Source organism: Lissotriton helveticus, chromosome 9 (genome assembly GCF_964261635.1).
Source record: "Lissotriton helveticus chromosome 9, aLisHel1.1, whole genome shotgun sequence".
Lineage (NCBI taxonomy): Eukaryota > Metazoa > Chordata > Amphibia > Caudata > Salamandridae > Lissotriton > Lissotriton helveticus.
The window spans coordinates 446331380-446357125 of NC_136070.1; the positions used below are offsets into that span (position 1 = coordinate 446331380).

Consider the following 25746-nt stretch of genomic DNA (forward strand, 5'->3'; position numbering starts at 1 on the left):
TTGGGAAATTGCTTGTTTGCTGCTGTTGGAGGGTGAGTTTTTTTTTTTTGTGAATGCCTTGGAGATTTTGTCTCTAACAGACGACCTTTCTGTCTTACAGTTTGGCTGCTAGTGGTGGAGTTGAGGGCTTGACAGCTTGGTGGCTAGCAGGCGCTGACATGAACCAAGTTGGTTATGATGGGAAAACTCCTTTTCAAGTGGTAAGTATGGCTGTTGACACATACTGCATACAGCATTTTTGATTTGTTCATGAATGTAAAGAAGGGACTGAAGTTATCTCCACTACCTGATTTTGAGGAAACACATGTTTTTTATTTGTTATTAAACTCCTCTTGGATGTCTGTAATATAAGGCTTAAGCATTTGTAAGTTCTCTTCTAGATATTTAATGGCCAGGCCCTCAGTCTAAGTGTCAAATCCATCTACATTTCTTTAGGTTCAGTTACCTTACAATTTACACTGGCATTATTCTTTTTGACTTAGTTATTTAGTTGTTTTTTGAGGCCTTTAAGAATATTTTGAGCATGAGTCTTGGTGTGGTGACCTTGATTCTTTTCTTCAAGGTTGATATCAAAAATACACTTGTCCAAACAATTTGAGTTCCATGACTGTCCATGTATCCTTTTGATGCTGCTGGTATTGTGCAACTGCTGAAAACATCCAGCTTTCACTATAGCTTCTGAGATGTCAACCATGGCACTTCACCTACAGATTGCCCTAAGGAATATCAGATTTGAATGCAAAATCTTGAGTTGTATATTTAATTTCACTTGTTCTCACCTTTCTTGTGGCGTTTTCTACTCTTCTTCAGTTAACTTTAGTTCTTTTTTAACAGTGAAAATATCAAACAGTAGTTGGCTTCGGTTAGAAATGGGATTTCTGGTTGGCTAAGGCTTGCGCCAAAGCCAGGCAGAAACCACCACTCTAGTCAGGGCAAGGGCGTTACACGCCAAAGATAACCCCTGCTCACCCCCTTGATAGCTTGGCACGAGCAGTCAGGCTTATCCCGGAGGCCATGTGTAAAGCATTTGCGCACGCACTCAGCAACAACATCCCAGGCACACCACAAAAGGAACTCCACACAAGGTTATATAAAAAAAATAGCCTTTGTATTCTCATAACACATTAGAATAGTAAACACATAACATACACTGTGCCAACTGGCACGGACAATATTCACAAGGGATTATATACACATGACAGTTCCACATGGACCACTGTCAGAACCATCACAAAGCAAACTTGGTAAAAGTAAAACAGATCATAAATGTACAACCAGTAAAAACTGGTAATCACTGTACTTAGCATCAGCCTGTAACATAAACTACATTATGCACAGCCACAACATTCTGCGCCAACCTCACCAGCATAAACGCATTACGCAATTCTCTCACAAGTCTAAACACATTAGACCCTAACCTCCTCAACATAACTCACATTAGGGCAATAAATCACACAGAGACATAATCTCACTAGCATAAACCATGATATGCAAAACAACCTTATAATCCTAAAAGTCCACATTTAAAAGTATCACACAGGTGCGTAAAACATACTACATACATTACATTTCCTAGCACCACAATCACATTAGGGCCTGGCGCCCTACAAAACTCTCAGTCCCCCTGGCCAACTGGCCATCTCCAAAGGGGCTCAAGTGCCCTGTGTCCAACAGTCAGGACGCACTGACTAGGCAGCGAAAGTCAAGGGTGCGCAATCTGCGCAGAATTAAACGTTGCAGCTTCCCACTACTTGCTGGGCAGCTGTGAATCTCAAATGAGGGCCTAAACTGAGCAGCGGGCACTAAGTGCTGCACAACTGTGGAAGGATGGGCAAATGAGTGCATTTCACTCTAACTTACAATCAATGTCCCTCAAAGAAACCAATGGCCTAAACGGTGCAGCTGCCCACTACTTGCCGGGCAGCTGGCAATCCAATGAGGCCTGGCACCACTGTGCCGCTCCTGTCCCTCTCAGGGACTCCCAAATCAAAACTGCGCCACTGTTGCAGCTGTAAATGATGGTGAAGGCCTGGCACCTCTTTGCCATGTCGGTCCCTCTAAGGGACTCTCTCCAATACTGCAAAAACATGTGGCCACCACTGTGCCACACCACGGGGAAAACATGGGCCCCTCTGGGCCCACTAGGACATAATTATGCCCATCGTTGGAACCCTCTGGCTCTGAAAATAAACATGCCCCAAGCGCTGCAGCGGGCGCCGCAACTGTAGGGCCGCTGTGAAGGTCTGCCCCACCTTGGGGGCACTAACAAAATGCTCATTGGTCCTTTAGACAATCAGGGGCTCCTTAAACAATAAAAGCACGGTCCCTTCTGGGCCCTCTATTACAAGGAGCCATTACTCACTGTTTCTGTGGGGCGCAACACGGGTAAAAAACGGGCACCACTGGCACTCGGGACCCCCACTGGGGCCCTTTAATCAAATGTGCCCAAACTTTGGAGCGTCCCGCAACGGCGGGCCCGCTCAAGAACAAGGAATCCAGCTTTGTGCCTTATAAGGTACCACGAGGTGTACAGGGAGCTTCCACCTCTCCTCCATGGGGACTCCCGACTTCCATCAAGGCTGCCTCCCCCTCGGCTCCACTCACCGGGCCTCGTGCAGGACTTCATGTTCTCAGCACAGAGGGGCAGGCACCGACAATGTGCCTCGCGACCCCTCCGCCCCAGCTCCTCTCACCTGGACTCCTCCATGCGGCAGCAACGCTTCTCTCGCGCACGTGGTGGGGGCAGGCACCGGCAATGTGCTTCGAGTCCCCTCTGCCTTCCGTCTCCACTGGTTGCGCCCGCAGGGCTCTCCCTCGGCAATGGAAGCCCCGCACAGGCAGGCGCCATCACCTTCCTTCTGAGCGGCTTTTCAGGCGGCGGCGTGCGCGGGACTTCCTCACAAAACCGGAAGTCCCGCCTACCGCCAGGCACAGCGTTGCATGACTTCCGACCTGTCCGTGACTCGGGCCACAGCGGTGCTTTTAACAGCGGAAAAACGCGTGGTGGGCACCCGCAATTTCAATAAAATAAACGCAGTGCCCATGCGGGGTGGGCACCCGCAATTCACATCAAAATAAGCAGGGTGGGCACCCGCATTCGTGATCACCGCAAAAATGGCAATGAGGGGTAGGCTCCCTTCTAATTGTCATGCAGCCACGGGGCAGCGAAGCTCCAGCGCCCCAGGGAATTCAAACAGAGTGCTCCATTGCGCAGAGAGAGACCCAGGTACATTTCAAAAACAAAGCCAGCACTCACAAGGTGCTGGGGCAGCGCCAACTTCCCAGGGCTACAAGCAGTCCAGCAAAAAGGTTCCAGGGCATAGCTGGGCCCAGGCAGGCAGCCTCCTGGAAAGTCCTCCTGGGCCCCAGCAGCAGCACACCCTGCAAGATCAGCACCCACAAGCAAAACATTTACATGGGGTCACAGCCCCTTCTTTTATACACCATTTCCCTTTGTGACACAGCACAGGGCTGGGGGAAAAACCAGACACAACTGGTTTGGGGGAGCTTTGGAGCACTTTGTTGTGCTCAGTTCCTCTCCTCTATTCACAGTGCAGGCCAGGGACATCAGACTCGCCACAGGAGGTGGAGCCAGCATTGTGGAGGTAATGCATAGCCCTATTCAGGTCCCAGGTGCAACTCCTTCCTCCCATCTACATGCAGATCTCCCTATTCACCACTGGGCAGACCCATCCTGGCTCCTGGAGCCAACCACACCAGCCAGGCCCTGTCAATCACAAGCCCGACATGCAGTTCACATCAGGCAGGCAGACACACTACACACAGAAATGCCAATTTCTAAAATTGGCACTTGTCCACTAGTCACAATAAATCTGCGCACACCATTGTGCAGCATTTATTCTCACGAGTTCGCCCCTGCACTCCTCTCATACAAGGAACTACCAGGGACCCACATATCCCCCATGCATTCCTATGGGAGGGCAGGCCAGTCTCACCACACATGCACAGAGAGCGCACGCACTTTACACTGTACCACAGTGCTAAAGTGCGCAGAGGCCTAAAATCACCAACACTAGGTTACAGAAAAAGGCTAGGAGAACGCAAAAAGTTTCGGGGTGAACCTGCCAAAAGAGCTACGTCCAACAGCGTCCAACCTGTCAATGGAGTCAACGGTTGCAGTTCTGTAAAACAAAGCAATTTCACACAAGAGCCTAGGATCTTCCTGGATTTCTTTTCATATTTTAAAAGAAATCAGGTGTTTTACTACAGGCTCTTGCCACTTATCGTTTTTTTTTTTTTTATATATGGAGCTTTTACAATTTGACATTACTCACTATACCATACAGAATTAGTCTGAAATTAGAACTCTGGTTGATAATGAACTTTTATGTTGAGGCTGCCCATTGTCAGCTTAGCAAGAACTTACAATTTGCTTAAAGCCTGCACAAAATTGCCTATAATAAGTTTGGTGTATTGTCACCCTCATTCTTGTTTTTATTTGACAGCTTGCCTTGTGCATCTTGTTTCTCTATAGCCCTGAGCACTTTTAGGGAATTTCTTTTTTCTTTTTACTTAATTACGCCATAAGAGTGCACATGTTTTCCTGCTGTTTCCCTCAGGTACCTTCTCCCTCGCATGCTCCATGTTGCTCTCTTGGTCATTTACTTGTCGTCCCCTGTACTCTGGGATGTTCTCCCTTGCCTGTGTGCTTCCCCCACTCCATGGTCCAAGGTGCACTTAACCGTGTGCCTCTCCTTTCTGCCTATTTTGGTCTTTCCCTGCTTTAAATTTCCCCTGCCCTCCTTGTTGCTCCCTTCCTATTGTGCTTCTTTTTTTTCTTTTTGAGGGCCAGGTGAAAAATTGCTGCCAGCCCTTCCACTTTATAAGTAAAGCTTTTCCGCAATGTTTTCTATATTTCCCGATCCAAATCAAAAGTTTTTTTTTTTTTTTTAAAACGGCTTCCCCACAACTGGCATGCATTATGATACATGCGCGATCCTGCAAAATGACACCACTGGAACTATAAAATGATGCAACTCCTTCATTGCATTTCTTTTTTTTGTTCATACAGTACTTTCTGTCTTAAATTCCATTTGTGCTTATCAGACTTTGAAGAATACAGTTTGACTGGAGCAAATCTCTAAAGGGGAATATTACAGGCACTACCCAGTGCTGAAAACGTGTGGTCTGAGGCGAACTCTGAGGAAAGGTTTATTGACTTGCAGCGTCATTTTCAGAGCCATGAGTTCTTGGAGTTTAGAATTTTATGGTGAATTCAGGGAAGTGGGGAGCCAGTAAACCCATTGTTTCCCACATCCCTGTTTGCTTGTTTCTTTTAACCCCACAGTGATCCCCCACAAGAACTCAACAGCTGGCATAACCCCTGGTTGCTTACATTTGTTGACCCCTGCCCTGCAGTTCTGAGAACCTACCTCCAAGACTTATGCTGGGATCGATCCCAGAGTGCATTCTCTTCTAATCTTGTTTCTGAAACTCTTGATGCTGCTGTGCAGTCAGGTATTTGCTGCCGAACAAAACTCCCACCTAGTCATCCTCTCGAGGTACCATTCTATATCCTGCACTTGATACTAACTTCTCCGCGTCACATCCACTTGCTGACTGATTTGTTCAGTCCCTTAGGGCATGCAAATCTTGAATCCAGTAAAAAAAAGTCCAGTGCTGAGGTCTAGCCATTGCCTGCAGCTGAGGTTTTTCCCAAGTGTTACTGTATCCTCCTGGCAAGTGTTACAAAGTTTTTTTTCTACATAGTGAGCATTGACTTGTTCTTTGTAGTTGGCATTTGTTCATTCTAGCACTGTGATGTGCAGATGATCTAATAACAATATAGATGAGGATTTGGAGGTCTTTATTAATGCAAGTGCGCAAGATCCTTTCTACTGAATGGGTTAACCAAACTCTGCAGGCTTTGTCAGCTCACAACACTACAGTCCTGACCACTTTCTTGTATATCACCATAATAGTCACCAGTATCACTAGTGGCAATAAATATACTGCTGTTTAGATGCAAACATGCAAACATTAATCCCTTCTGTGAAATGGGAAAGCAAGCGGGTCCAAAGTTAGGAATCCTTTTGCATCTGTGATTTAAGAACATAACGAAAGATGAGTTCCTCCAATGTAAGAATACAATTAAACTTGAATGTCCCATGAGAAAAATGAAAATGACATGCTGTTGCCGCAAATAACTTATGTTCTTGTCCATGCCATCAGATGACGTAAGATTTTTATTTTAATATTCATTATTTTTCAGATTTAGGCCAGTAATAATCTTGCATTATATACATCACACTAGGACATGCAGTTTTACATGTATGCAAATCATGTGGGTTCTGAGTATCTGTTGTATCTTCTCTCATACTGAGCTCCTCGGCTAGAGCTCCTTCCAACACATCCTCTTCCCAGTGAGGTACCCCAATGGGTCTTCGTTTGCACCTTTGAATCCTGGTGTCATTTGGCCATAAGTGCAAACTTGTATTGGGCTTTCTTATTTTTGGGTTTCTGGACCATCCCTAGAAGACACTGCTGCACAAAACTTTCCAAACGTTCCGCAGTCATCTTTCTCACCTTGGCTACTATCTCACCCCAATAATGTTGTAGCTTCGTACACAGCCATGGCACATTGAGGAATGGAGGCTGAGTCTCTCCACACCTAATATAAAGCAGGGCACGTGGATTTTTCGTGTTAAAATTCACTAGTGTGAAGGAGGTTCAATGTAGGTAATTGAGAATATCGAATTAACCAGAAGTGGTTTATGGTAATTTCCTAGAGGAAATTCAAACTTCTTGAGTTTGTCTAGCCAAACCTTCTAAATAGTATCCAGCGTTTTGAGTTGTTTGCCCCTGGATGGTTTTCCTCCTGTGAAGACCACTAAACAACAGATAACTGGGTTGATGCGATCATGGTCTGCATGTTCCTACTTTCAAACAATGCCCAGTAATGCAATTTCATGTATGGCACATCCCTGTCCCTAGGAAAACAGCTGCAGCCATTTTACAGTCTCACTGGTCTACTTTGCCTTCCAAATAAACTGCATTATCAGTGCGTGCAACAATTTAAAGAAATGGAAAGAGGCCTAGCGCAAATTAGATTGAATGAGAGAAATGTATGACGGCAGTGTTGGTATTTTAATACAATTAATTGGTCCTGTGAATGAGCGTGGTAGCTCCTAACACCTTTTCAACTGATTATTTGTTTCTTTAATAATTGGTCAAAATGAACAGCAGTTATTAATGCAAAGCCAGAATTAAAGTTGCCCTCATGTTGTGCTAGACAATCTTCTTCTTAGATGAGTTCAACAAGCACCCAAATATGCCCCAGGTTGAGCTGCTATGTGTCATCTTAACTATGACCAATAATCTTGCAGTATGCACACCATTGGGTTCATAATATTCGACAAGCACTTCATTACGTAATGGAAAGAGTGTTAGCGGGTTCCATTCCACAAAACTGTGCCCATCATTTAGTCTCTTATGTTTGCTCGCAGCTCTTAAAATGTGGTATAACCTCAATTGTGTAGAATAATATATTGTTGTTGCTATACTTGTAAACCGTGCCAGAAGACAGCTAGAAGCAGCTGTGGAAGCATCCAATGTAATGGCACCAAGTCATACGCTCTCTTAAACACCCAGTTCTTCACCACTTTCGTAAAACTAAGATGGTGTCTAGTCATAGAATAGGAGAGACTTATAATCCCACAATTAAGCACCCCGAGAAGCCTATATGGATCCATGAAGAATTTCAGCTAGATCAGCCTCATCTGATTCTAGTATCTTTTTTCTCGTGATAGTGTATTCTAATTCAGCCTGCTATTTCTTGGGTAGCCGGAAAGGGGTGACATGAAGGCTTTTGTTAATGCTGAAGCAAAGCATGCTTTTATGTTTTTTGCAATCATTAAATATGTGCAACAGGTCTGCAGTACACCCTGCATTGGCTTAGTCTGGGCTCTTATGAGCACAGTCTTTTTGACAATTCCAAAGAGTGACCATGATGTTTGCCAGCTTTAAATTAAAAAGTAGTGTTCACTTCTGTAGAGATCTGGGGGTTTATCAATAGATGATGATCCAGTAGACTCCCACAATCCCAACGTAGTGTCTTTTACGAGTGATACTGAAACTTGTATTGCCACAGGACTATGGTGATTATGGGAATGGACACACATTTACATAACCCCTTCACTTTGTTGCCATTAAGGGAAGGTTAGTCTTGCATCAGGCGATAAACTTTGCTTAAGCCTTTACATCAGAATAGGATGACTCACTGTATCAAACTGTATTGACAGGTCTGACAAAAATAGGACCACTAGCTTCCTTTTTTTTTTTTTTGAAAAATATTTTTATTGCGGAAAGCATAGAAAATACAATCAAGTAGGTCCACTCATAGGCACTGATAGACAATAAATAACCAAAGTGTTCACACAGGATAATACACAGCCATGTAGCCCACAGCTCGGAGGCCAGGCGGCGTAAGGTCGAAAAGTGCCAAAGATATACAAGCATAAACGTTGGCATGAACTAAATGTGTATCGCTAGTATCCGCTGTTTTGTTTCACCCCCCCCATCTACCGTCGCTCCCGTCTCTCATCGTCCTTTACATTTCGTTTTTTGATAAACCCACATTCTAACATGGACCACTAGCTTCCTTAGATTGTGTACCCAAAGCAGTAATGTCAACTTAATCTGACTTGGTGTCATCATTTGGACTCAAGACCGATTTGACATTCAGCCAGCTAAGGACAGTCCTCTAGATTCTGCTAATCCTGCCCATAGACCACGCCTCCAGGTTTGTGGTGAGAACCCAGAGATCATTAAATTCCCTAAAATTAGCCAGTTCATTCAGAGATAGTGTATCTCTCTTTTGAAGCAGGCAAGGTCATTATTGTTTGTTTGTTTTTTTGTAATAGTACCACATTGGCCCGATGACTGAAGCAAATTAGGCATGCTGCAACTGGCAACTCATCAGAATGAAAGCCACCCTTACCACACCCTAAGTCAGACATCACACAATGGTTCAGGTTTAAGACTGAAAACTCTGTACCAATAAGCGACTATGTGGTAATATTACGTCACCCGATTTAACCGTATTGTGCAATTATTTTACTGAATTTTCATGCTCTTCTGTTCAAAGGATAGACGCAGGTATTCAACTACTGTTTGTGATGGTAGGACTTTGAAAAATAATTGGTTATGGTAGAATACATAATAAATTAAATTTTTGCTGTCATCTGCTATACATTGTTTTGTAAACTGTAAATTTAATGTTTCCACAAGTGGGTGTAACAGTGACCCCAAGCTATGTTCAATGTCTCATCCTGCTGGCTTGATTTTGCTCCTGGTTAGCCTGTTTTAAGCAAGGCTTAATCTTTTGTTTGACAGGTGAATCATGTTCAAGTTAGACACTTAATAGCCTTTATCTGTCATACACGGTCTTATAAAAGGCCTCTAGGTCCTCCTCTGCAGTACCATTTAAGCTTAACAGGATGTTCTCTGTCAACATTCTTGGATTTTGGCAACCTTCAAATTAGCCTATCTGCTTTTGTGTACACTGGGCTTTCAGTATTTGTCTTTTCAACTCTCTCTATTGACAATGTCAAATGCTCTTATGAGAAAAGCGGCACTCTATGGTCCGATTAGGGGACCAGGCCAGACATCACCTGCAACCTAGTCCAGCTGATGCCCACCCTAATTTTAGCCTTTGTGTCTGATTTTGAATCTTGGAATATCCTAGATCATTTGGGTCAGTTTAGGGAGTGGCAAGTCATCCTTCTGCCTGTCATTCAAATCACTCAGCACTAGGACTTGGTTGGAATGACCTGTAATACGTCTGGATTAGGTTCTCGATCCTCCGTCGTCCAGTGGCTGATAGCTTACACTCAGAAGTCATAACCGGCATATTGCCACAGTCTTTTCAGTTAGGTGTCGAAAACTTAAAGAACGGTTATTTTCCTCCCAATTTGGCCTTTAAGTCAAAGTGTGCTCAGACTACAATCCAGTACACAAACATCAAAGAACCTGGTATCCTACTTAATTAAAAACAGCAAATAACCCCACCACTAAAAGTATATAGTGTGGTTGCTGTTTTTAATTATGTAGGATACAAGGTTCTTTGATGTTTGTGTACTTATAAATGGTCCTACCTGGTTCCTTACCGTTGGGCCTGACCCCCATCTTGGTCACACTACAATCCAGCCACCCCCGTTGTGTTGTTATCCTTAGCAAATAAGTAAGAATACTGATATACCTTAAATGATGGGGCTTAAGCCGGGTTTCCACAATGACAATAAAATGGAGAAGCTTGCTCATGAGTTGGTGCAAAAATGGTTGTAAGCAAATGGAGGCTGAAAATCCCTTATGTAGGTCTGGTTACACTGTAACAACATACATGAGCAGCCCCACACCAGAAACAAATCCTCTGGTATGTCACTTCACACCTTGGCATCAGGCAAAGTGGCAGGGAAATCCTTCAGTAGCCTCCAAATGCAGGGAGGAAACTCCCTGAATGTCAGCATCGTTGATTATTTTACAGAAAAATTGTGGCTTTGTGAGTTTGGCAAAATGCACACAAATTTAGAGCAAGGTGAAAATTGCCATTTCACGAAGCCTACAGTGGTGCTGATGGTTAGGAAGGACCAATGTAGGCTTAAATAACCCTGCCAGGTAGGTAGGGATCTCTTAATCAGTCAGGCATTCCTCCACCAAAACCTCAGCTGACCTGATTGGCTGAGGAGTCGCCCCATAGGGTCTAAATAAAAACTCTCAAAATTATAAAAGGGAACTAAAAGAAAAATGGGTTTGTGGGATTTTAATGGTCCTTATACTGTATTTTACCAGCCTGGCCATCAGAGCCCATCACCAGGTCAAATGTTACAGAGGGTCAGTGAACACCTCTCCCGGGCACACCCTGAAAAGACCTACAGCTAGTACTTGTGTAGCCTGTCCACCCATCTAATAAAGAGACCGAATCCTTAACTCTGAAAGACTTTTAAACATCTAGTCCATACTTCAGGTTTTATTTATTTTTACTGTCCAGCCTCCGTAAACTACTGGGATTCTTCCTTGATTGCATCCCACAACCAAGAACCCTCTACACTTGTTCGAGATGGTGTTACATTTACAGTAAAACCCTACCAGTCTTCCATAACTTGCTCAACATTCAAGCGTGTGATATATCAGCCATTGCCTTACTTCAATATTGTAGCTTGTACCTCAATAATTTGACCATGGTTGGAATGGCCTACATTCTAAATGGTAATTTGTCACTTTTAATAATAGTCTGAGAATGCCTACTTCACCGTAATGTTCTAACTTGCTTAAACACTGCCTGCAACTGAATGATTCGTAAATTGGAGAATATTTCATATGTTCAGAATGTAAGACCCTTTTCTCCTGGTGTCTTGCCTTTTCTCCCTTCCTCCCTTCCTCCCTTCCCTATTTTGGAAAGCTCATTTGATAGCTTATATCAATATTGTAAAGTAAATACACTAGTGAAGAAACTATGGGCCAGATGTAGGTAATTTAGATTTACCGACTCTTAAATACCTACCCATACCGAATCGGTATTTGAGAGTCAGTAAATTTGAAGGAGGCAGATGTAGGTAAAAAATTACCGATTCTGTAAGAGTCGGTATTTACCGATTCTGTAAATACCGAATCTGTATTTCACATTGATTCCTATGGGCCTTGAAGCCCATATGAATCAATGGGAAATACAGATTCGGTATTTACAGAATCGGTAAATACCGAATCCTGCAAGGGTGCAGGGGGTGGCACTTTGACACCCTCTAGCACCCCAACTACAGGCTTGTGTGCCATGTGGCACACATACATGCCCTAAGGGCATGTCTGTGTGTCACATTGCACAGGTGTGCATGCACCGATGTGCATGCACACCTGAATTCGGTATTTTACCACCCAATAGGATTGGGTGGTAAAATACCGACTCTTAAGGGCCTGTGGCACTCTCAGGAGTGTCATGTACATATGGATTTACAGAATCGTTATGTTTACCGATTCGGTAAAATACCGAAGTGGTAAATTTACCGAATCGGTAAATATACCGATTCTGTAAATTCCGACCCACCTACATCTCAAAAGCCAAATACCGGTCGCCGTTACCGACCGGTATATGGCTACCTACATCTGGCCCTATATGCGTTGCTGGGCCGAAGTAGATGATGGGTGTCTAGGCATGCCTTACGCTGTAGTAGTACTTTATTTACATTTTCTCTTTTTCTACACTTCATGATGCCTACGTACGAATAGTACTCAGAAAACACAGTTATTGAGCAAGAAAACTCTTGAAAAAAGAAAGGATCATAGCAGCTGTAGGAATAACATGTGGTTTGCACAACTGTGATCTTTCTGTACTTTCTTCAAAGAATCCTCCTTGTTTCCCTCTTCTCGCTCAGCAGACATATGTATGTTTTCACCTTCCCTTTTGGGGTTTCCCATTCATGACACCGTATAGCTTGGGTTGTGGAGCAGAAAGACAAGAGGAAATGTGTGATTAGATAGCAGTCTTCCTGGCACCCCGGCGGTGCAATATAATTTATGAACTGACAGTTGTGGGTGCTTAAAGCATGCCTTTTCCTCTTGGATGAAGGCTGAAAGGGCAGCCCCATCCATATACCATCCTGGACTCACTCTGACCCCTTGAGCAGAGCCTGCTAGAAAACGGATAGTCTCATTTATTAGGTTCTTCTTACTAACAATCATCCCTTCTTGGTTATTGTAATTGAAGTAGCTGTGTATGGATAATCATGCAAGGACATTTTCTACATTCTACTCTTCATCATGTTTCTTGCAACACACCTTTCTGTCTTCCCATCTAAGGATGTCATCTAAGCCTTCTTTAGTCCCAAAGTGGCAGACCTGCATATCTATTGAAACATAACTGTTACTGCTATCCAGTTAATTTCTTTTCATACCACTCAACCATATATTCTTTCAAGTAAAGTTTATTTCATCACTTGAGTTCAAGACCCAAGTAGAATCTCTTTGTCACCAGGTATGTTTTTTTTTAACTTGTATGCTGCCATCACTTAGCGATTTATGAAATTACTCTGAGTAAATACGTTACTTAAAATAGCCCAACGGTTCTGGAATAGGATCTGTAAATTATTGAGAAAACGTGTAAACTGTTTCATTAGCTTCATCGCTTTCAAGAATCCACTAGGCCATAGTAGGTGCCTATTTTCATAATGTTTCTTAGATGACAAACAAGGGGTCTGGTAAATCTTAATTTGATCCGTCATACTATCCAATATAATCCCATTAAGCCCAAGACGCGACCCATTGCCCTTTGTTCATATTTTGCCAGGTATAAAGGAACACTATAGAGCCAACCAGAATAGTCTGCTATTTATCACCAAGAAAGAAATCCAAAGTGGTATATATGACCACACCTTTTTATTAGCAGTGTATCACACTGCACATGGGACAAATGTTTCTACTATAAAAAGGTACTCCACATTTCTCCTCCACTTACTGGACCAGATAGTAAATTGCTTTACCTCCTCATTAACACCCTTGCATTTTTATAAACCTTTATAAGACAAATAACTTTTTCAGCAGTATGATATATATTACCCATATTGTTACAAAAATGTGTTCTATGCTCAACCCTTCATCTTCTAGTCCTAAACAAAATCCTCTTAAGAACCCAATCACCTCATCCAATCTGGTTGTAAAAAATTAGTCTCTTTGTGGGGAGGAGAGTATAAAGAAGTGGTGAAACTGGAGAGCATCATGTGACCGAGCTCCATAAATTATCATCTTCATGTAAATTTAGGGTAACTTCATAAAAGCATTGTAAGAGTAAAAGATGAACTTTGGCAGAAGAATGATCCTAATCACAAAGAAGTATCTGACTGCATAGAAAATCAGACTTTACATTTCTTTTGTGCAAGAAATCAAGAAGGACAATGGACATGCAGACAAGGTGCAGAGTATTAAAGCCTTTTACTGACAATTAAAAAAGAAGTTTTCAAGGAAGATGTTTTAGATGCAGCAGTTGGGGGTCACATGAATAATTCAAACAATTTCCTACATGACAAGTTGTATGTGGGTTCAAAGGCCATTATGGAAAGACTTACAACAAAGCTGGTAAACCAAAAATTAGAGAGATGTATGAAGACAGGCTCATTAGATTGTGAATTACATTGGGGGTTCGAGAGTTTTGCAAGGAGGACTCCTGGTCTCACCGTTCTGCAATTCTTCTTCGTTGTCTGTGTCTGTGCTTCTTCCAGGATCTTCAACAGACCTTTGGGCCTCAAGGACACCTGAAATAATCTCCCTTGGAGTGAAGGAGTCACTCCCCTGCATCTGCAGGCACCGCAACAATGCTGACCGTCTATTTCTCATGATGTCCCACAGACTTCGAAAGGCTTAGCAAAACAGGTAGTGGTTCTGCAACTCCCTCGAGGCCTGACCTGCCCTCTCTGTAATTTTTAGGTGAGCCCTCGTTGAACACCTGGGAACGTACCCCTGTGCACCGCGTCGATTTGCCGTTGCCAAAGTTTGTTGGCTCTGCACTCCAGAGATCTTCGGGCTAGAAGAAGCTCCAGCCTCCAGCGTCTCTTCCTGCCAAGATCTTCGTCCTTACAGCATCCTCTGCACCGCGGGCTTTTATCTTTGGTAAGTTCCTCAAGATCCTCTTGCGAGTCCTGTGCCTTTGCCATGTGGATCCTCTCGAGTCGTCTCTTGCTTCAGTGGACTCCCCTGCTTGCTCAGGCCTGCTCAGACTCTCCTGCACTTGGTGAGTCCCTTGGACCTTGCTGGTCCCCACGTTGCTCCTTCATCATGTACCACGTCTGTTGTTGCTGCCAAGACTTGTTGCTGCTCCTGCTGGACACTGACCCCCTGGTACCCGACTCCCGACATGGGACAGCTTGTGCATGGCTCCTTGTCTTCCTCAGCAGTGCCTGGTCCTCACAACTACAGCAACAAGGTCACCATCGTTGGGCTACGAGCTGACGAGCTCTGATCACGCACCCACGCGCCTTGAGAGGTATCAAACCTGAGAACACTTGGCAGCCTGCACAGCAAACCCCGAAGAATCCTACACTCTGCTGATGAGGAACAAGAATTCCGAAACACCGGTGTCTAGAGTTGTTGCTGCAACCTTGCAATAACACACAAATCTTCGAAAAGCCCACACGCTACAAAGACTGCATCTACCATGATGCTCCTGGGGTTCACCCGCTGGTGGGTGGAGTCGGAGTGCGACCTTCGACTTTTCACCATCGTTGGGGTGGCAGGAGCTTTTGCCATTGTGCTGCTAAGGCATGGAATAGCCTGCCTTTCCATCTTAGAAACATAACCAAGCTCCTCCCTTTTAGGAAAGAATTAAAAACTTGGCTATTCACATAATTACTTATTCCAGCAAACAGTCACAGGTTCTTTTTAGGAGGGTAGTGCACAGTGCCAGGACACCTCAGGGTAATAGAGCACTATATAAGTCCTATTAACATTAACATCATCCCTCCTGCATCTCCCCTCATCCCCCTCATTGCTCTTCCATACCTCCTGGTCACCTCAGAGTGGCATAGAATCTGTCCACTCTGCTTGCAGGTTCTTCTCTTCAAGAATCAACCCTTGGATTACACCGTACTCTTGCACAGTCTTCACCAGCTTAATCTTTTCTGAAGTACTCTATTGTGGTCTACGGCAGTTTCTGACGTCACTTTGCACCTATGCATCCGGCTTCGCTTGTGTAGGGTTCCTGGGGTATCCATGGTTAGGGTGACTCGCCAACCTTCTGTCTTCCACTGGGTTTTTTCGGGGTCCACTGGAAAGGGTCTTTTTTAAAACTGCTACTGCAAATTTCCAGTTGAGCTGTGATTCCACTCTGCTCACAGTCTCCATGGGGTTCCTCAGTGCTTACCTTGGGTGGTTCCTTGTGCCCCCAGCTCTTCTGATTCTCTTGGTCCAAGTCCTGACTTTGGTTGCAGTTCACATTCCACTTTCTTAGTATATTGTTTGGTCTCCCCCTGGAGACCATTGTGTATTGTCCTTACTTACCTCTTACAGTTGAAGTATTGTGTATTTGTGTTCCTATCTCCAGATAGGAGATATAAAAATGTATTAGTGAGTGTTGTGTAATAAATAGACATATTTTTATAACAACACTGTATGGTTCTTTTTCGTTTAACCTACACTACATGATTAGATCTGGTAAAAAAAGCTGCTTAACACTCCTTCTGGACTAAGGCTGAAGGCTGCTCTCCACAGCTACCACGTAGAGAGCTTTCTAAAGTTGTCTAAGACCTCTAAAACCACCATAAGGGTTGTCTGGACTAGTGCAGGATGTTTCACTTAAATAGGTGTGCACCATATACTAAGCCAGCCTCCTACAGCGACCCTTGGACCAAATTCCTTTAGTAGTACTTCAACCTTCTGCACGCAATGCTACCATTCAATGTAGAAAACTCTGATGTCCAATCTGCTTATCTAGACCTGCCCTTTTAAGGTACCAAGTTTTTGGGGATGGGGCATACTCATCCTTAGGATGTTTTAAAACGAGTTCTGCTGCTGCCCGCTGACTTGGTCTACAGCCCAAACGGAAGGAATTGCAAAGGTTTCTAGTTTTGCAGTTTTGGGCTAGGTCTCAACTTCTCTCAAAGTCGGGTAGCCCTTACCCAGCAGCAAACTCAGAACCCCATTGTGCGACCGTAAGGAGGCTGTGGAAAGGGTAGAGGCAGTGTAACCCTTTTGGCTGTCACTACTTCCTCCTCCTCCACAGTCACTGCAGGGAAGCAGCTCTAGTTCTCCCTTGTTGGGACATTGAGGGCCTGTAAGAGGCTGGATGTCATCTGTGGATCCTGCAGGTTGTGACAAATGAGTATGCCATACCTTTCAGCAGTTCCCTCCCTGGATTCCCCCTCCCTGTTAAAAACATTTGCAGGAACACCTTCCCGCTACTGCAGCAAAAGTATATAACCTTGCTTCAGAATGGAGCTGTACAGTATGTGTTAAAGCAGGAGATTAGTCATGGTGGTTGTTCTCGTTTCTTCCTTTTTCCAAAAGTCCTGTGCTCAGGTGCCTTTGGCGCTCAAGATTGGAGACTGAATGGTGTCACTCGACATAATGTGTATTTCCATATACTAATCCTGAAGTCCCACAGGAATCTCCTGGGTTTTGTGGTGGGCTTGACTCTGTATCAATTTGTGGTTCTTCCCTTTGGCCTGACTTTAGTATGAGATTGTCACAAAGGTGATGGCAGTGGTGGCAGCCAATCTGATGTCTGGGAATAGTTTCTCTCTACCTGGAAGGCTAACTTTGGAATGGCAGGACTCGGCACATAGTATAGTCGCACCTGCAGTCAACGGAATACTTTCAGCACGAACTGGGCTTCTCCATCAATGTGCCCACATCTCACCTGGGGCCTTCTAAGTGCCTCCTGTTCATAGAGGCAGTACTGGATACCACCTTGGACCAAGCCTTTCCTCCTACGCAAAGGATCACCGAGATCCATGTGTTGGGTCTGCGCTTCCAGGAAGTTGCTTGGTTTCAAGTTAATGTGTGTACTTCGCTTGCTCAGTCTGCAAACGTCTTGCAGCCTCCTGGTCATGCATACCTGCTGGCACATGAGGGCTCTCCGATGATGCCTCCATAGACCGTGATTCCGGCATAGGGGAGACCTTGCAAACTCCTTTGTGGTCTCCGGGGACACTGCAGCAGAGCATGTCGGTTGGTGTGTGGGGGAGAACCTTTCCAAAGAGATGTCCTTCTAACCCTCCTCCAGGCATGGCTCCAGGAGCGACAGATGCCTCCACTCTATGTTGGGGAGCTCACATGGAGGAGCTGAAGATCAGAGTCCTTTGGTCTCCGCAAGAGCATATTTTCCCCATCATTCTGTTGACCTGAGGGCAATGTTACCAAGTGCTTAGGACATTCTCTCCCTTTGTGGCTGGTTAATCTAGAGCTTCACAGACCATACAATTGTGATGTGGTGTGTCAGCAAGTCGGTGAGAGTAGTGTCCCAGTCTCTGTCAAAGCTCTGAATCTGTGGTCCTGGGCTCACAAATACGCAATGCGGTTGCTGACAAATCTTCTGGTGGGCTCGCTGAACACCAGAGCTGATGACCTAAATCTGTGTCCTCTTGCTGACCACGAGTGGCGTCTCCACCCCAAGGTTGTGGACAGCATCTTCAATCAGTGGGGCACTCCCCACATGGGTTTCTGCCACTTGTTCAAATTCATATTGCCCCAAGTTTCGGTTGAAGTTGGACATTCTTCTTCACTACGCATTTCCCTCCATACCCTTGATAATTCTGGTTCTGAGGCAGATAAGTTAAGACTGGGCGCAAGTCATTTTAGTGTCTCCAGATTAGCCGAGAAGAGTGTCCTTCTGCACCTCTAGCTGTGTCTCCTGCTCCATCTTTCTCTCAGGGTCGATCTACTCTGACTCGAATAGGCAGGCCCCCCACCTGAATCTCCAGAGCCTACACCTTCATGCATGGAGATTAAGTGGGAGCAAGTAACTGCCTTTCAGCTTACTGATGACATGGTCAATGTGATCTAATCAGCCTGTCGTTCTGCCTCCAAATCTGTGAACTTCAGGCGGATGCACAGATTCGTTGCTTTGTGTGCAGATCACCCTATTGACCTCTTTTTATCGTGACTGTCTGACATTCTCAAGTTCACACTTTCTTTGGCCCATGAAGGATGTGCCTTGGTATGGTGAAGGGGTATTTAGTGGTGTTGTCTGCTTTACTTCCTCTTCCGGAACAGCCGGCCCTCCTCAAATACACCATTATTTTACGACGCTTGAAAGGTCGGACCAATATGTTTTCTCCCACTCCATTTGTTGTGCCACAGTGGAATCTGAACCTGGTTCTTATTTGGTGAGAACTAAGGTTGAGCATTTCACAGTTGTTCCTTGATGCCTTAAACCATTACAACAGTTTTCCACTTACTATTACTTAGGCCAGGTGTACTTGGGAGTTACAAACACTGATGCTCAGACCCAGAGCTGCTATTCTTCCAAAGGTGGAGACCCTCTTCCATCTGGGTCAATAGCTCACTCTTCCACCCTTTCCCCACCTTACCCCACAAAGGAGGAGGAGAGCAGTACAGTCTGGGCCAGGAAAATGCGGTGACTTTTTATATTGACTGGACAAAGGACTTCTCTACAGTTGATGAGCTCTTAATAGGCAATGTAGTTAGCAGAAAAGAGCATAAAAGGACCGTATCCATGTGAATTATTTTGTACATTAAAAATCTGCTATTCCATGGCCAAAGCACCACCACCCAGGGCACAGTCCATGAGAGCAAAGTTCTCAAGTTTTCTCTCTTAACTAGGGGGGTCCTTGTAGGTGACATCTGAACTCTGACACCTTCGCCAAGCTCATGTCTGGATTCAGAGATGAAAAGGTATGAACATTTTGGCCTATTTGTGCTACAGGATTTCCCGGTGCCACTCATCAAAGCAGGCCATACTGTATGTGGGTATTGCTTGGGAATCTATTCGAGGTGAAGAATCAGCAGGTAGAAATATCCATAAGAAGAAAAAGTTAATACACTTCAGTAACCAGATTTCTGGTGGATATTCTAGTTGCAGATACCTTTCCCTCCCACCTCCCCGTGTGGTGGAGGGTTTTGGGCCAACACAAGGTTTCAATGTTCAGTTGTTGCACTGCATATCTTATCTCCTCCTCATCCTGCACATTGGCAGTGTGGAAAAAATGTCTGGGATACTGACATTGGTATGAAGTTGGGAGCACTTTATGGGTCAGCGACACCCCTTTTGGTGTTGATTAGAACATGTGCCCCCTACTTTTGGGGAAGAGCTATGTAGAAAAGTTTCTATGCCAGTCAGACACCTGGAAGAATATTCACGAGGTGATAAATCTGTAGGTAGACAGAGTATCCCCAAGAAATATAGTTACCGAAGGCAAGTACCTTTTTCTGGGCACTATGCTTAAAAGTAAATTACTGAAAGTACTTCACAAGACACTAACTCAGAAATGAAAGCAAGAGTGGAATGGTGCGTTACTTTCTAAAATCCTTTCTTGGTCCCCACTATTGCATAACAAAAGTCCTGACCTATACAGAGCCCTATGTGATAAAAAAAACTGCCCTTAGCAGAGGCCATTCACAGACCGAGCCTATGAATAGTCAAACATTTGACATAAATAGAACCACAATATGTTAAGCATTCAGTTTCATCAGTAATGTGGCATCATTAGAGCATTGCTAGGGTCCAATTTCCAACATCACATGACCACTGGCATAATCAGAGAGAATATCATCAGTTATCTGATATGAGAACGCTAGCATAATTTGTCACTTCCAGGAAGGATGTCACATGGCACAAATGGGTTTTTATATACAACATCTAAATATATTAAACATTTTGCCCATTGGAAAAGTAGATACTTTATAAAATTTCGTACCACTGCACCCGAATATACAACTTGGAGTATAGGATTACAGTATTTGCTGTCACAGAGTTGAGAGGGTATATGGTCACCATCTTGGACACTCCTTTCTACTGGATGTATTTTCAGGTATTTAGTATTGTTTTTCAATTAGTGTGAAATGATCTTAATGTTTATTTGCAAATATTACCATAGATTTCTCACTAGCATCAAAATATGTAATGTGTAGCAAATGAATTAGTGACCGGTATTGTTTCAATATTGAACTTCTTCCAATTCTTTCTCTCTTACCCTTGTTATCCCTAATCTCCATTTCAGTGTGTCTGAACTTTGGAGATTTCATTAATGATAATAGCTTTTTTATCTTTGGTGTATTCTCTGTTAAAAACTAAAAACAATGTTGAACACAGGTTCACCTGTGATGTAAAAGCTTACATCAGCATCCCAGGTATGTGATATTACTGTAGCAGTGTGGTTGCCTAGCATCTGCCTCTATCAAACTCTTAGAATTTGACTTCAAAATGGCCAGGCGTTTTCTAGGCCAAACAAACATGCTTCATACTGCCACTTGTCCAGTGGCTTCTGCGGTCTATCGGGCCTGGACTCCACCCACACCAGTAATAGGTGGGCACATCTACAGAGGCCCCAGGGAGCTCAAGTGTCGAATGTCTAGAAGAACTTTTATGGGGGAAGAACATGGTAGAAAAGGGTGATGTCCTCTTTCAATCCAGTTGCTTAACTATACCTAACATGCGTAATCTTTTTTTTAAGTTTGAGTTTATTTAAACAGTAAAGAAAGAACAAAAAAGAAAACTAGGGACATGAAGAAACAGGCAATATGATAAATCAACAAGTCATACAATAATGGGAGAGAGGGGCATGAGAATTATACAACAATATAAAGGAATGAAAAATACAAGTACATCATAAAATCTAGTATCTGAAAACAACAAAGTAAGCATTGCATTCTACAAATAGATAAGCAGTTAAAATGATGAAAGAAATTAAGGTGGTTTGCGTACCTCAATAGAGTGAACATCATGGGTGGTGGAGGAGGGGGTAGATGAGGATAAATAATTCACTAAAGGGAGCCAAAGGAGATCACGTTTGATTGCTAGAGAGACAGGGGAAACAAAGTTAGTATCTAGTCTGTGATGAAAACAGACTGCATTCCACCATGAACGGAAGGAAACATTAGCGGCTTGTTTCCAATTAGATGTAATATGATGGAAAGCAATGGCAATGAAGAGATCCATTAGGAGATAATGTCTTTGTGTCTGGGGGAGTGCAGAGGATAAGGAACCTAAAAAGATGTGTGTGGGGGAAAAAGGGATACTAAAATGGAATTTTTTTGAGATTTGTGACCAAACCAAATTCCAAAATTGCAGAATTGAAGGGCAATCGAAAAGCATGTGCTTCAGATCTGCAGTTAGACAGGGGCATGACCAGCAAGTAGGACGGGCGTCTGTGGAGAAGGAGGATAAAACAGATAGAGTAAAAAGGGTGCGGTTGTAAATAAAATTTAGAGTTTGGGTTGTATTGGTAGCTCTTGAGGTCTTATGGAGTTTGAGCCAGATTTTGTCCCATAATGCAATTGACCAATCCAGAGAGAAATCTCGCTCCCAGGGTAATTCAATTTTCGACTTAGATCTATCAGCAGAAAATTTCGTCGAATTGTACAAGACAGAGGCAGAAGGAGAGGAGTCCAGAGCTAGAGCTATAGAACGACACGCAGGGGGATGGGATAGGAATTCGGCAAGGATGAAAGATAAGACAAGAGAACAGGACGTAACGTATCGTACTGAGAACGTGAGTTAGAGGGCAAGGAGAATTGAGACCTAAGCTCTGAAAAAGATAAGGCAGATTCTGAGAAATAAGCTGAGAAATCCAACTGAGACCGCGGGAGTGCCAAGACTTCCAAAAGAAAGTGCGATTACGAATTAAAAGTTGTTTATTATGCCAAATGGGCTGTTCATGTATCGAAGAAGTAGAAAGATAAGAAGAGGATAAATATGGAGAGAGAATCTTGCGAGAGTGGGAAATAATTGGGCTACGAAGACTAGTCAGAGGGAAAGTAAAGGATAAGAATTCGCGAAACTCAAAGGGAGAAATAAAAGAAGATTCAATCGACAACCAGAGGGGACGATGGAAAGGGAGATCAGTGGAAAGCCAACGAGCCGATAGTTTGAGAGAAAAGGCGCGATGATAAGCTTTGAAATCAGTGAAGCGAACTCCGGATTGGGATTTATCTTTCCGCAGCGAGGCAAGAGCAATTCAGGATCGTTTACCTTTCCACAAAAATTTCAGCAAAATAGAATCAGTCTTTTTAAAATAACAATCGGGAATATGGATTGGAATCATGGAAATAGTTTATAATAAGAGAGGTGAGAGCATCATTTTGATCGAACTGAGACGTCCCCACCAAGACAAGAAAAGCGGGTTCCAGCGAGTAATGGCAGATTCCAATTTTTTAAAACATATTCAAAATTAAGCTTCAGTGTGTCTGATAAAAGGGCAGCGAACCAAACACCTAAGTATTTAATTTTAGTTGGTTGCCACGAGAAACCAGAGATATCAAAAAGGTGTTTCTTACATAAAGAATTTAAAGGAAGGATTTCACATTTGTCTACATTGAGACGATAGCCTGAAACGGCAGAGAAGGAGGAAACCTGTTTTAAAAAGGAGGGAAGAGAGGAGACTGGATCCGAACAGTAGAAGAGAATGTCATTGGCATATACCGAGAGATTGACTTGTTGAGAAGCAAAGTGAAAACCGGAGATTGAAGTATCCTGGCGTATTTTGGTAAGAAAAGGTTCCAGAGCCAAAACAAATAATAAAGGGGAGAGAGAGCAACCCTGCCGAACTCCTCTGTGAAGGTGAAAATAATCTGATACAGCGCCATTAACAAAAATCGACGCCTGGGGACTGGAATAGAGTAAAGCAATGAGGGAGATAAATTTGGGAGGAATGCCTATCCAAGAGAGAGCCTGAAACAAAGTCCCATCCAATCCTATCAAAGGCTTTCTCCGCATCCAGAGAAATAGCGGCTAGAGGGACATTTAAAGAAGAGGCTTTACTAAGGATGTTGAAAAAGACTCTGGAGTTGTCAGAGGAGAGACGACCTTTCACAAAACCGGACTGTTCAGGACCTATCAAATCAGGCAATAAGGGGTCTAATCGAAGGGCCAGTATTTTAGCCATAATCTTATAGTCAGTATTTACTAAAGAAATGGGCCGGTAATTCTTACAAAGAGAGTGATCCTTATCTTCTTTAGGAATTAAACAAATTAAGGCTTGTTGAAAGGAACCTTTTGAGAGGCCGTAATCCAGAAATGTTTGAAATGGAAGTAAGAGTTTTGGTAAAAGAAAAGGAGCGAAGTGGCTATAAAATTCAATGGTGAACCCATCAGGGCCCGTAGCTTTACCATGACGCAGTTTAGAGACAGCGTGAGAGATTTCAGAAAGTGAGATATCGGCCTCCAAAGATCCAAAATTCATGTGAGCCGAGGGAGGAGGAGTGAGGGAATGGAAGTAGGAAAGTATGTCACCCGAAGAAGGAACAAGTTCTGGAGTGTAAAGATTTTTATAAAAAAGCATACATTCATTGAGGATGTCCTGATCTTTAAATAGGGAATCTCCAGTCGAAGTCTTAATCAACTCTATTTTTGTTCGTTCTTTTCGAATTTTCAGATAATTAGCAAGTAATTTCCCCATTTTATTTTGACCCCCATAATAGCGTGCATTACATTTCAGTAATAAGTTGGAAGCTGCATCAGTGGTGAATTTGTTAAAAGAAATGTTGGCCTCAATAAGGTCTTTAAGGGAGGATTCAGAATTCGAGGAGTGGTAGGCGAGTTCAAGTTGTTTGATTTTAGTAAGGAAAGTAGAAGATTTAGCCTCGTTAGCCTTTTTCTTGCGTGGGACAAAATTAATAATAAAACCTCTAGAAGCTGCCTTAAAAGAATCCCAAACCATGACATAAGAGGAATGAGGTGTGTGGTTGAGCGCAAAGAACTCTGATGCAAAGTTGGAGAACTCTGTGCAAAAAGTAGGATCAAGGAGTAGGGAATTATTAAACTTCCACATGCCGAAATGTGGAGAGAAGGGAAGGAGGTCAATATCAACGAGTACCGGGGCATGATCGGAGATCAAAATGGAACCAATATCAGAGTGGATAGCATGCTGGGGAAAGGGATTTGCGAAGAAAGAGGTAGTCAATGCGTGATTGAGAATTGTGTGCAGGGAAATAAAAACTATATTCTCGGAGGTCGGGGTTACATAGTCTCCAGATGTCTACTAATGCATTGTTTTGAATGGTTTTGGTGAACTGGGAGTGCATCCTAGAGGGTGAGAACTTAACTTTGGAGTGACGGTCTAAGATGGGGTCGAAAACCAAATCACAATCTCCACCAAAAATGATATAATCCTCCGATAGGGAAGAGAGTTTGTTAGAAATAGAGGGCCGGAACAGTTTATCAACACCAGTGGGAGCATAAACACTAAAAACCACAATCGGTATCTTATCAATGAGCAGTTTAACAAGTATCCAACGACCCTAATCATCACATTCCTGAGAGACTACAGAAATATTTAACTTTTCATTAAACAAAATCAGAACTCCACCCTTCTTATTGTCAGTGGGAGAGAAGAAAACATGTCCCACCCAACAACGTTTAACTTTTAAGGCTTCAGCTTCCGAGAGATGGGACTCTTGAATAAAAGCCACATCAGTTTTGAGTCTGGCGAGATGTGACAGTACTCGTTGTCTCTTAATTGGGTTGTTTAAACCTCTAACATTCCAAGTAGTAACACGGAACGAAATACAGTGAGAAAAATATAAAGCAAAGCAAAAACATGCTTACTAAGTCAGTAAAAATCGAAAAATGAAAAAAGGTAACATGGTAGAAGAGAAATAAGATGAGGATGACGGATATGAAGAGAAGGAGAAGGGAAGCGAAAAGAAGAACAGTAAGGAAGAGGAAGAAAAGTAGAAAGGGACAAGAAACATAAAGACAGTACAAGTCCAAAAAAGACGACTGAAGAACATACTTACGAGACAAACGTGGAACAGGGGATGACGGCGCCAGAGACAGTGGTGACAACAGCGAGAACAGCAACCGCAATCGAACTTCCTCCTACACAAGGACAAGGAAAGCAGGAAAAAAGGCCAACGAAGGGAACATCAGGGCAGAAGGTCAAGGAGTGAACCTATAAGGAGAGGGAATAAAAACAAAGGTTAATCAGAAAGGATAAGACATTAGGATGAAATAGAGCACAAATTAAGACAAGGTTCACGGGACTAAGGCCAATCAGAAACAGCCATGTCCAATCAGGTGGCTCTGGAAGTGTCCATGTCGTTTGCTCCATGTCGCCGAAGGAACTCTTG

At 43.4% G+C, this 25746-nt stretch overlaps 1 protein-coding gene across 1 annotated transcript in view; it reads left to right on the top strand.

Annotated features, from left to right (window-relative positions):
* The window catches only part of ASPG (asparaginase), a 354315-nt gene that overhangs the window by 321106 nt on the left and 7463 nt on the right, over positions 1–25746 (top strand). Inside the window, 1 exon segment of the mRNA XM_078660269.1 lies at positions 101–200. Within this exon segment, the coding sequence (XP_078516395.1) occupies positions 101–200 (100 nt within the window).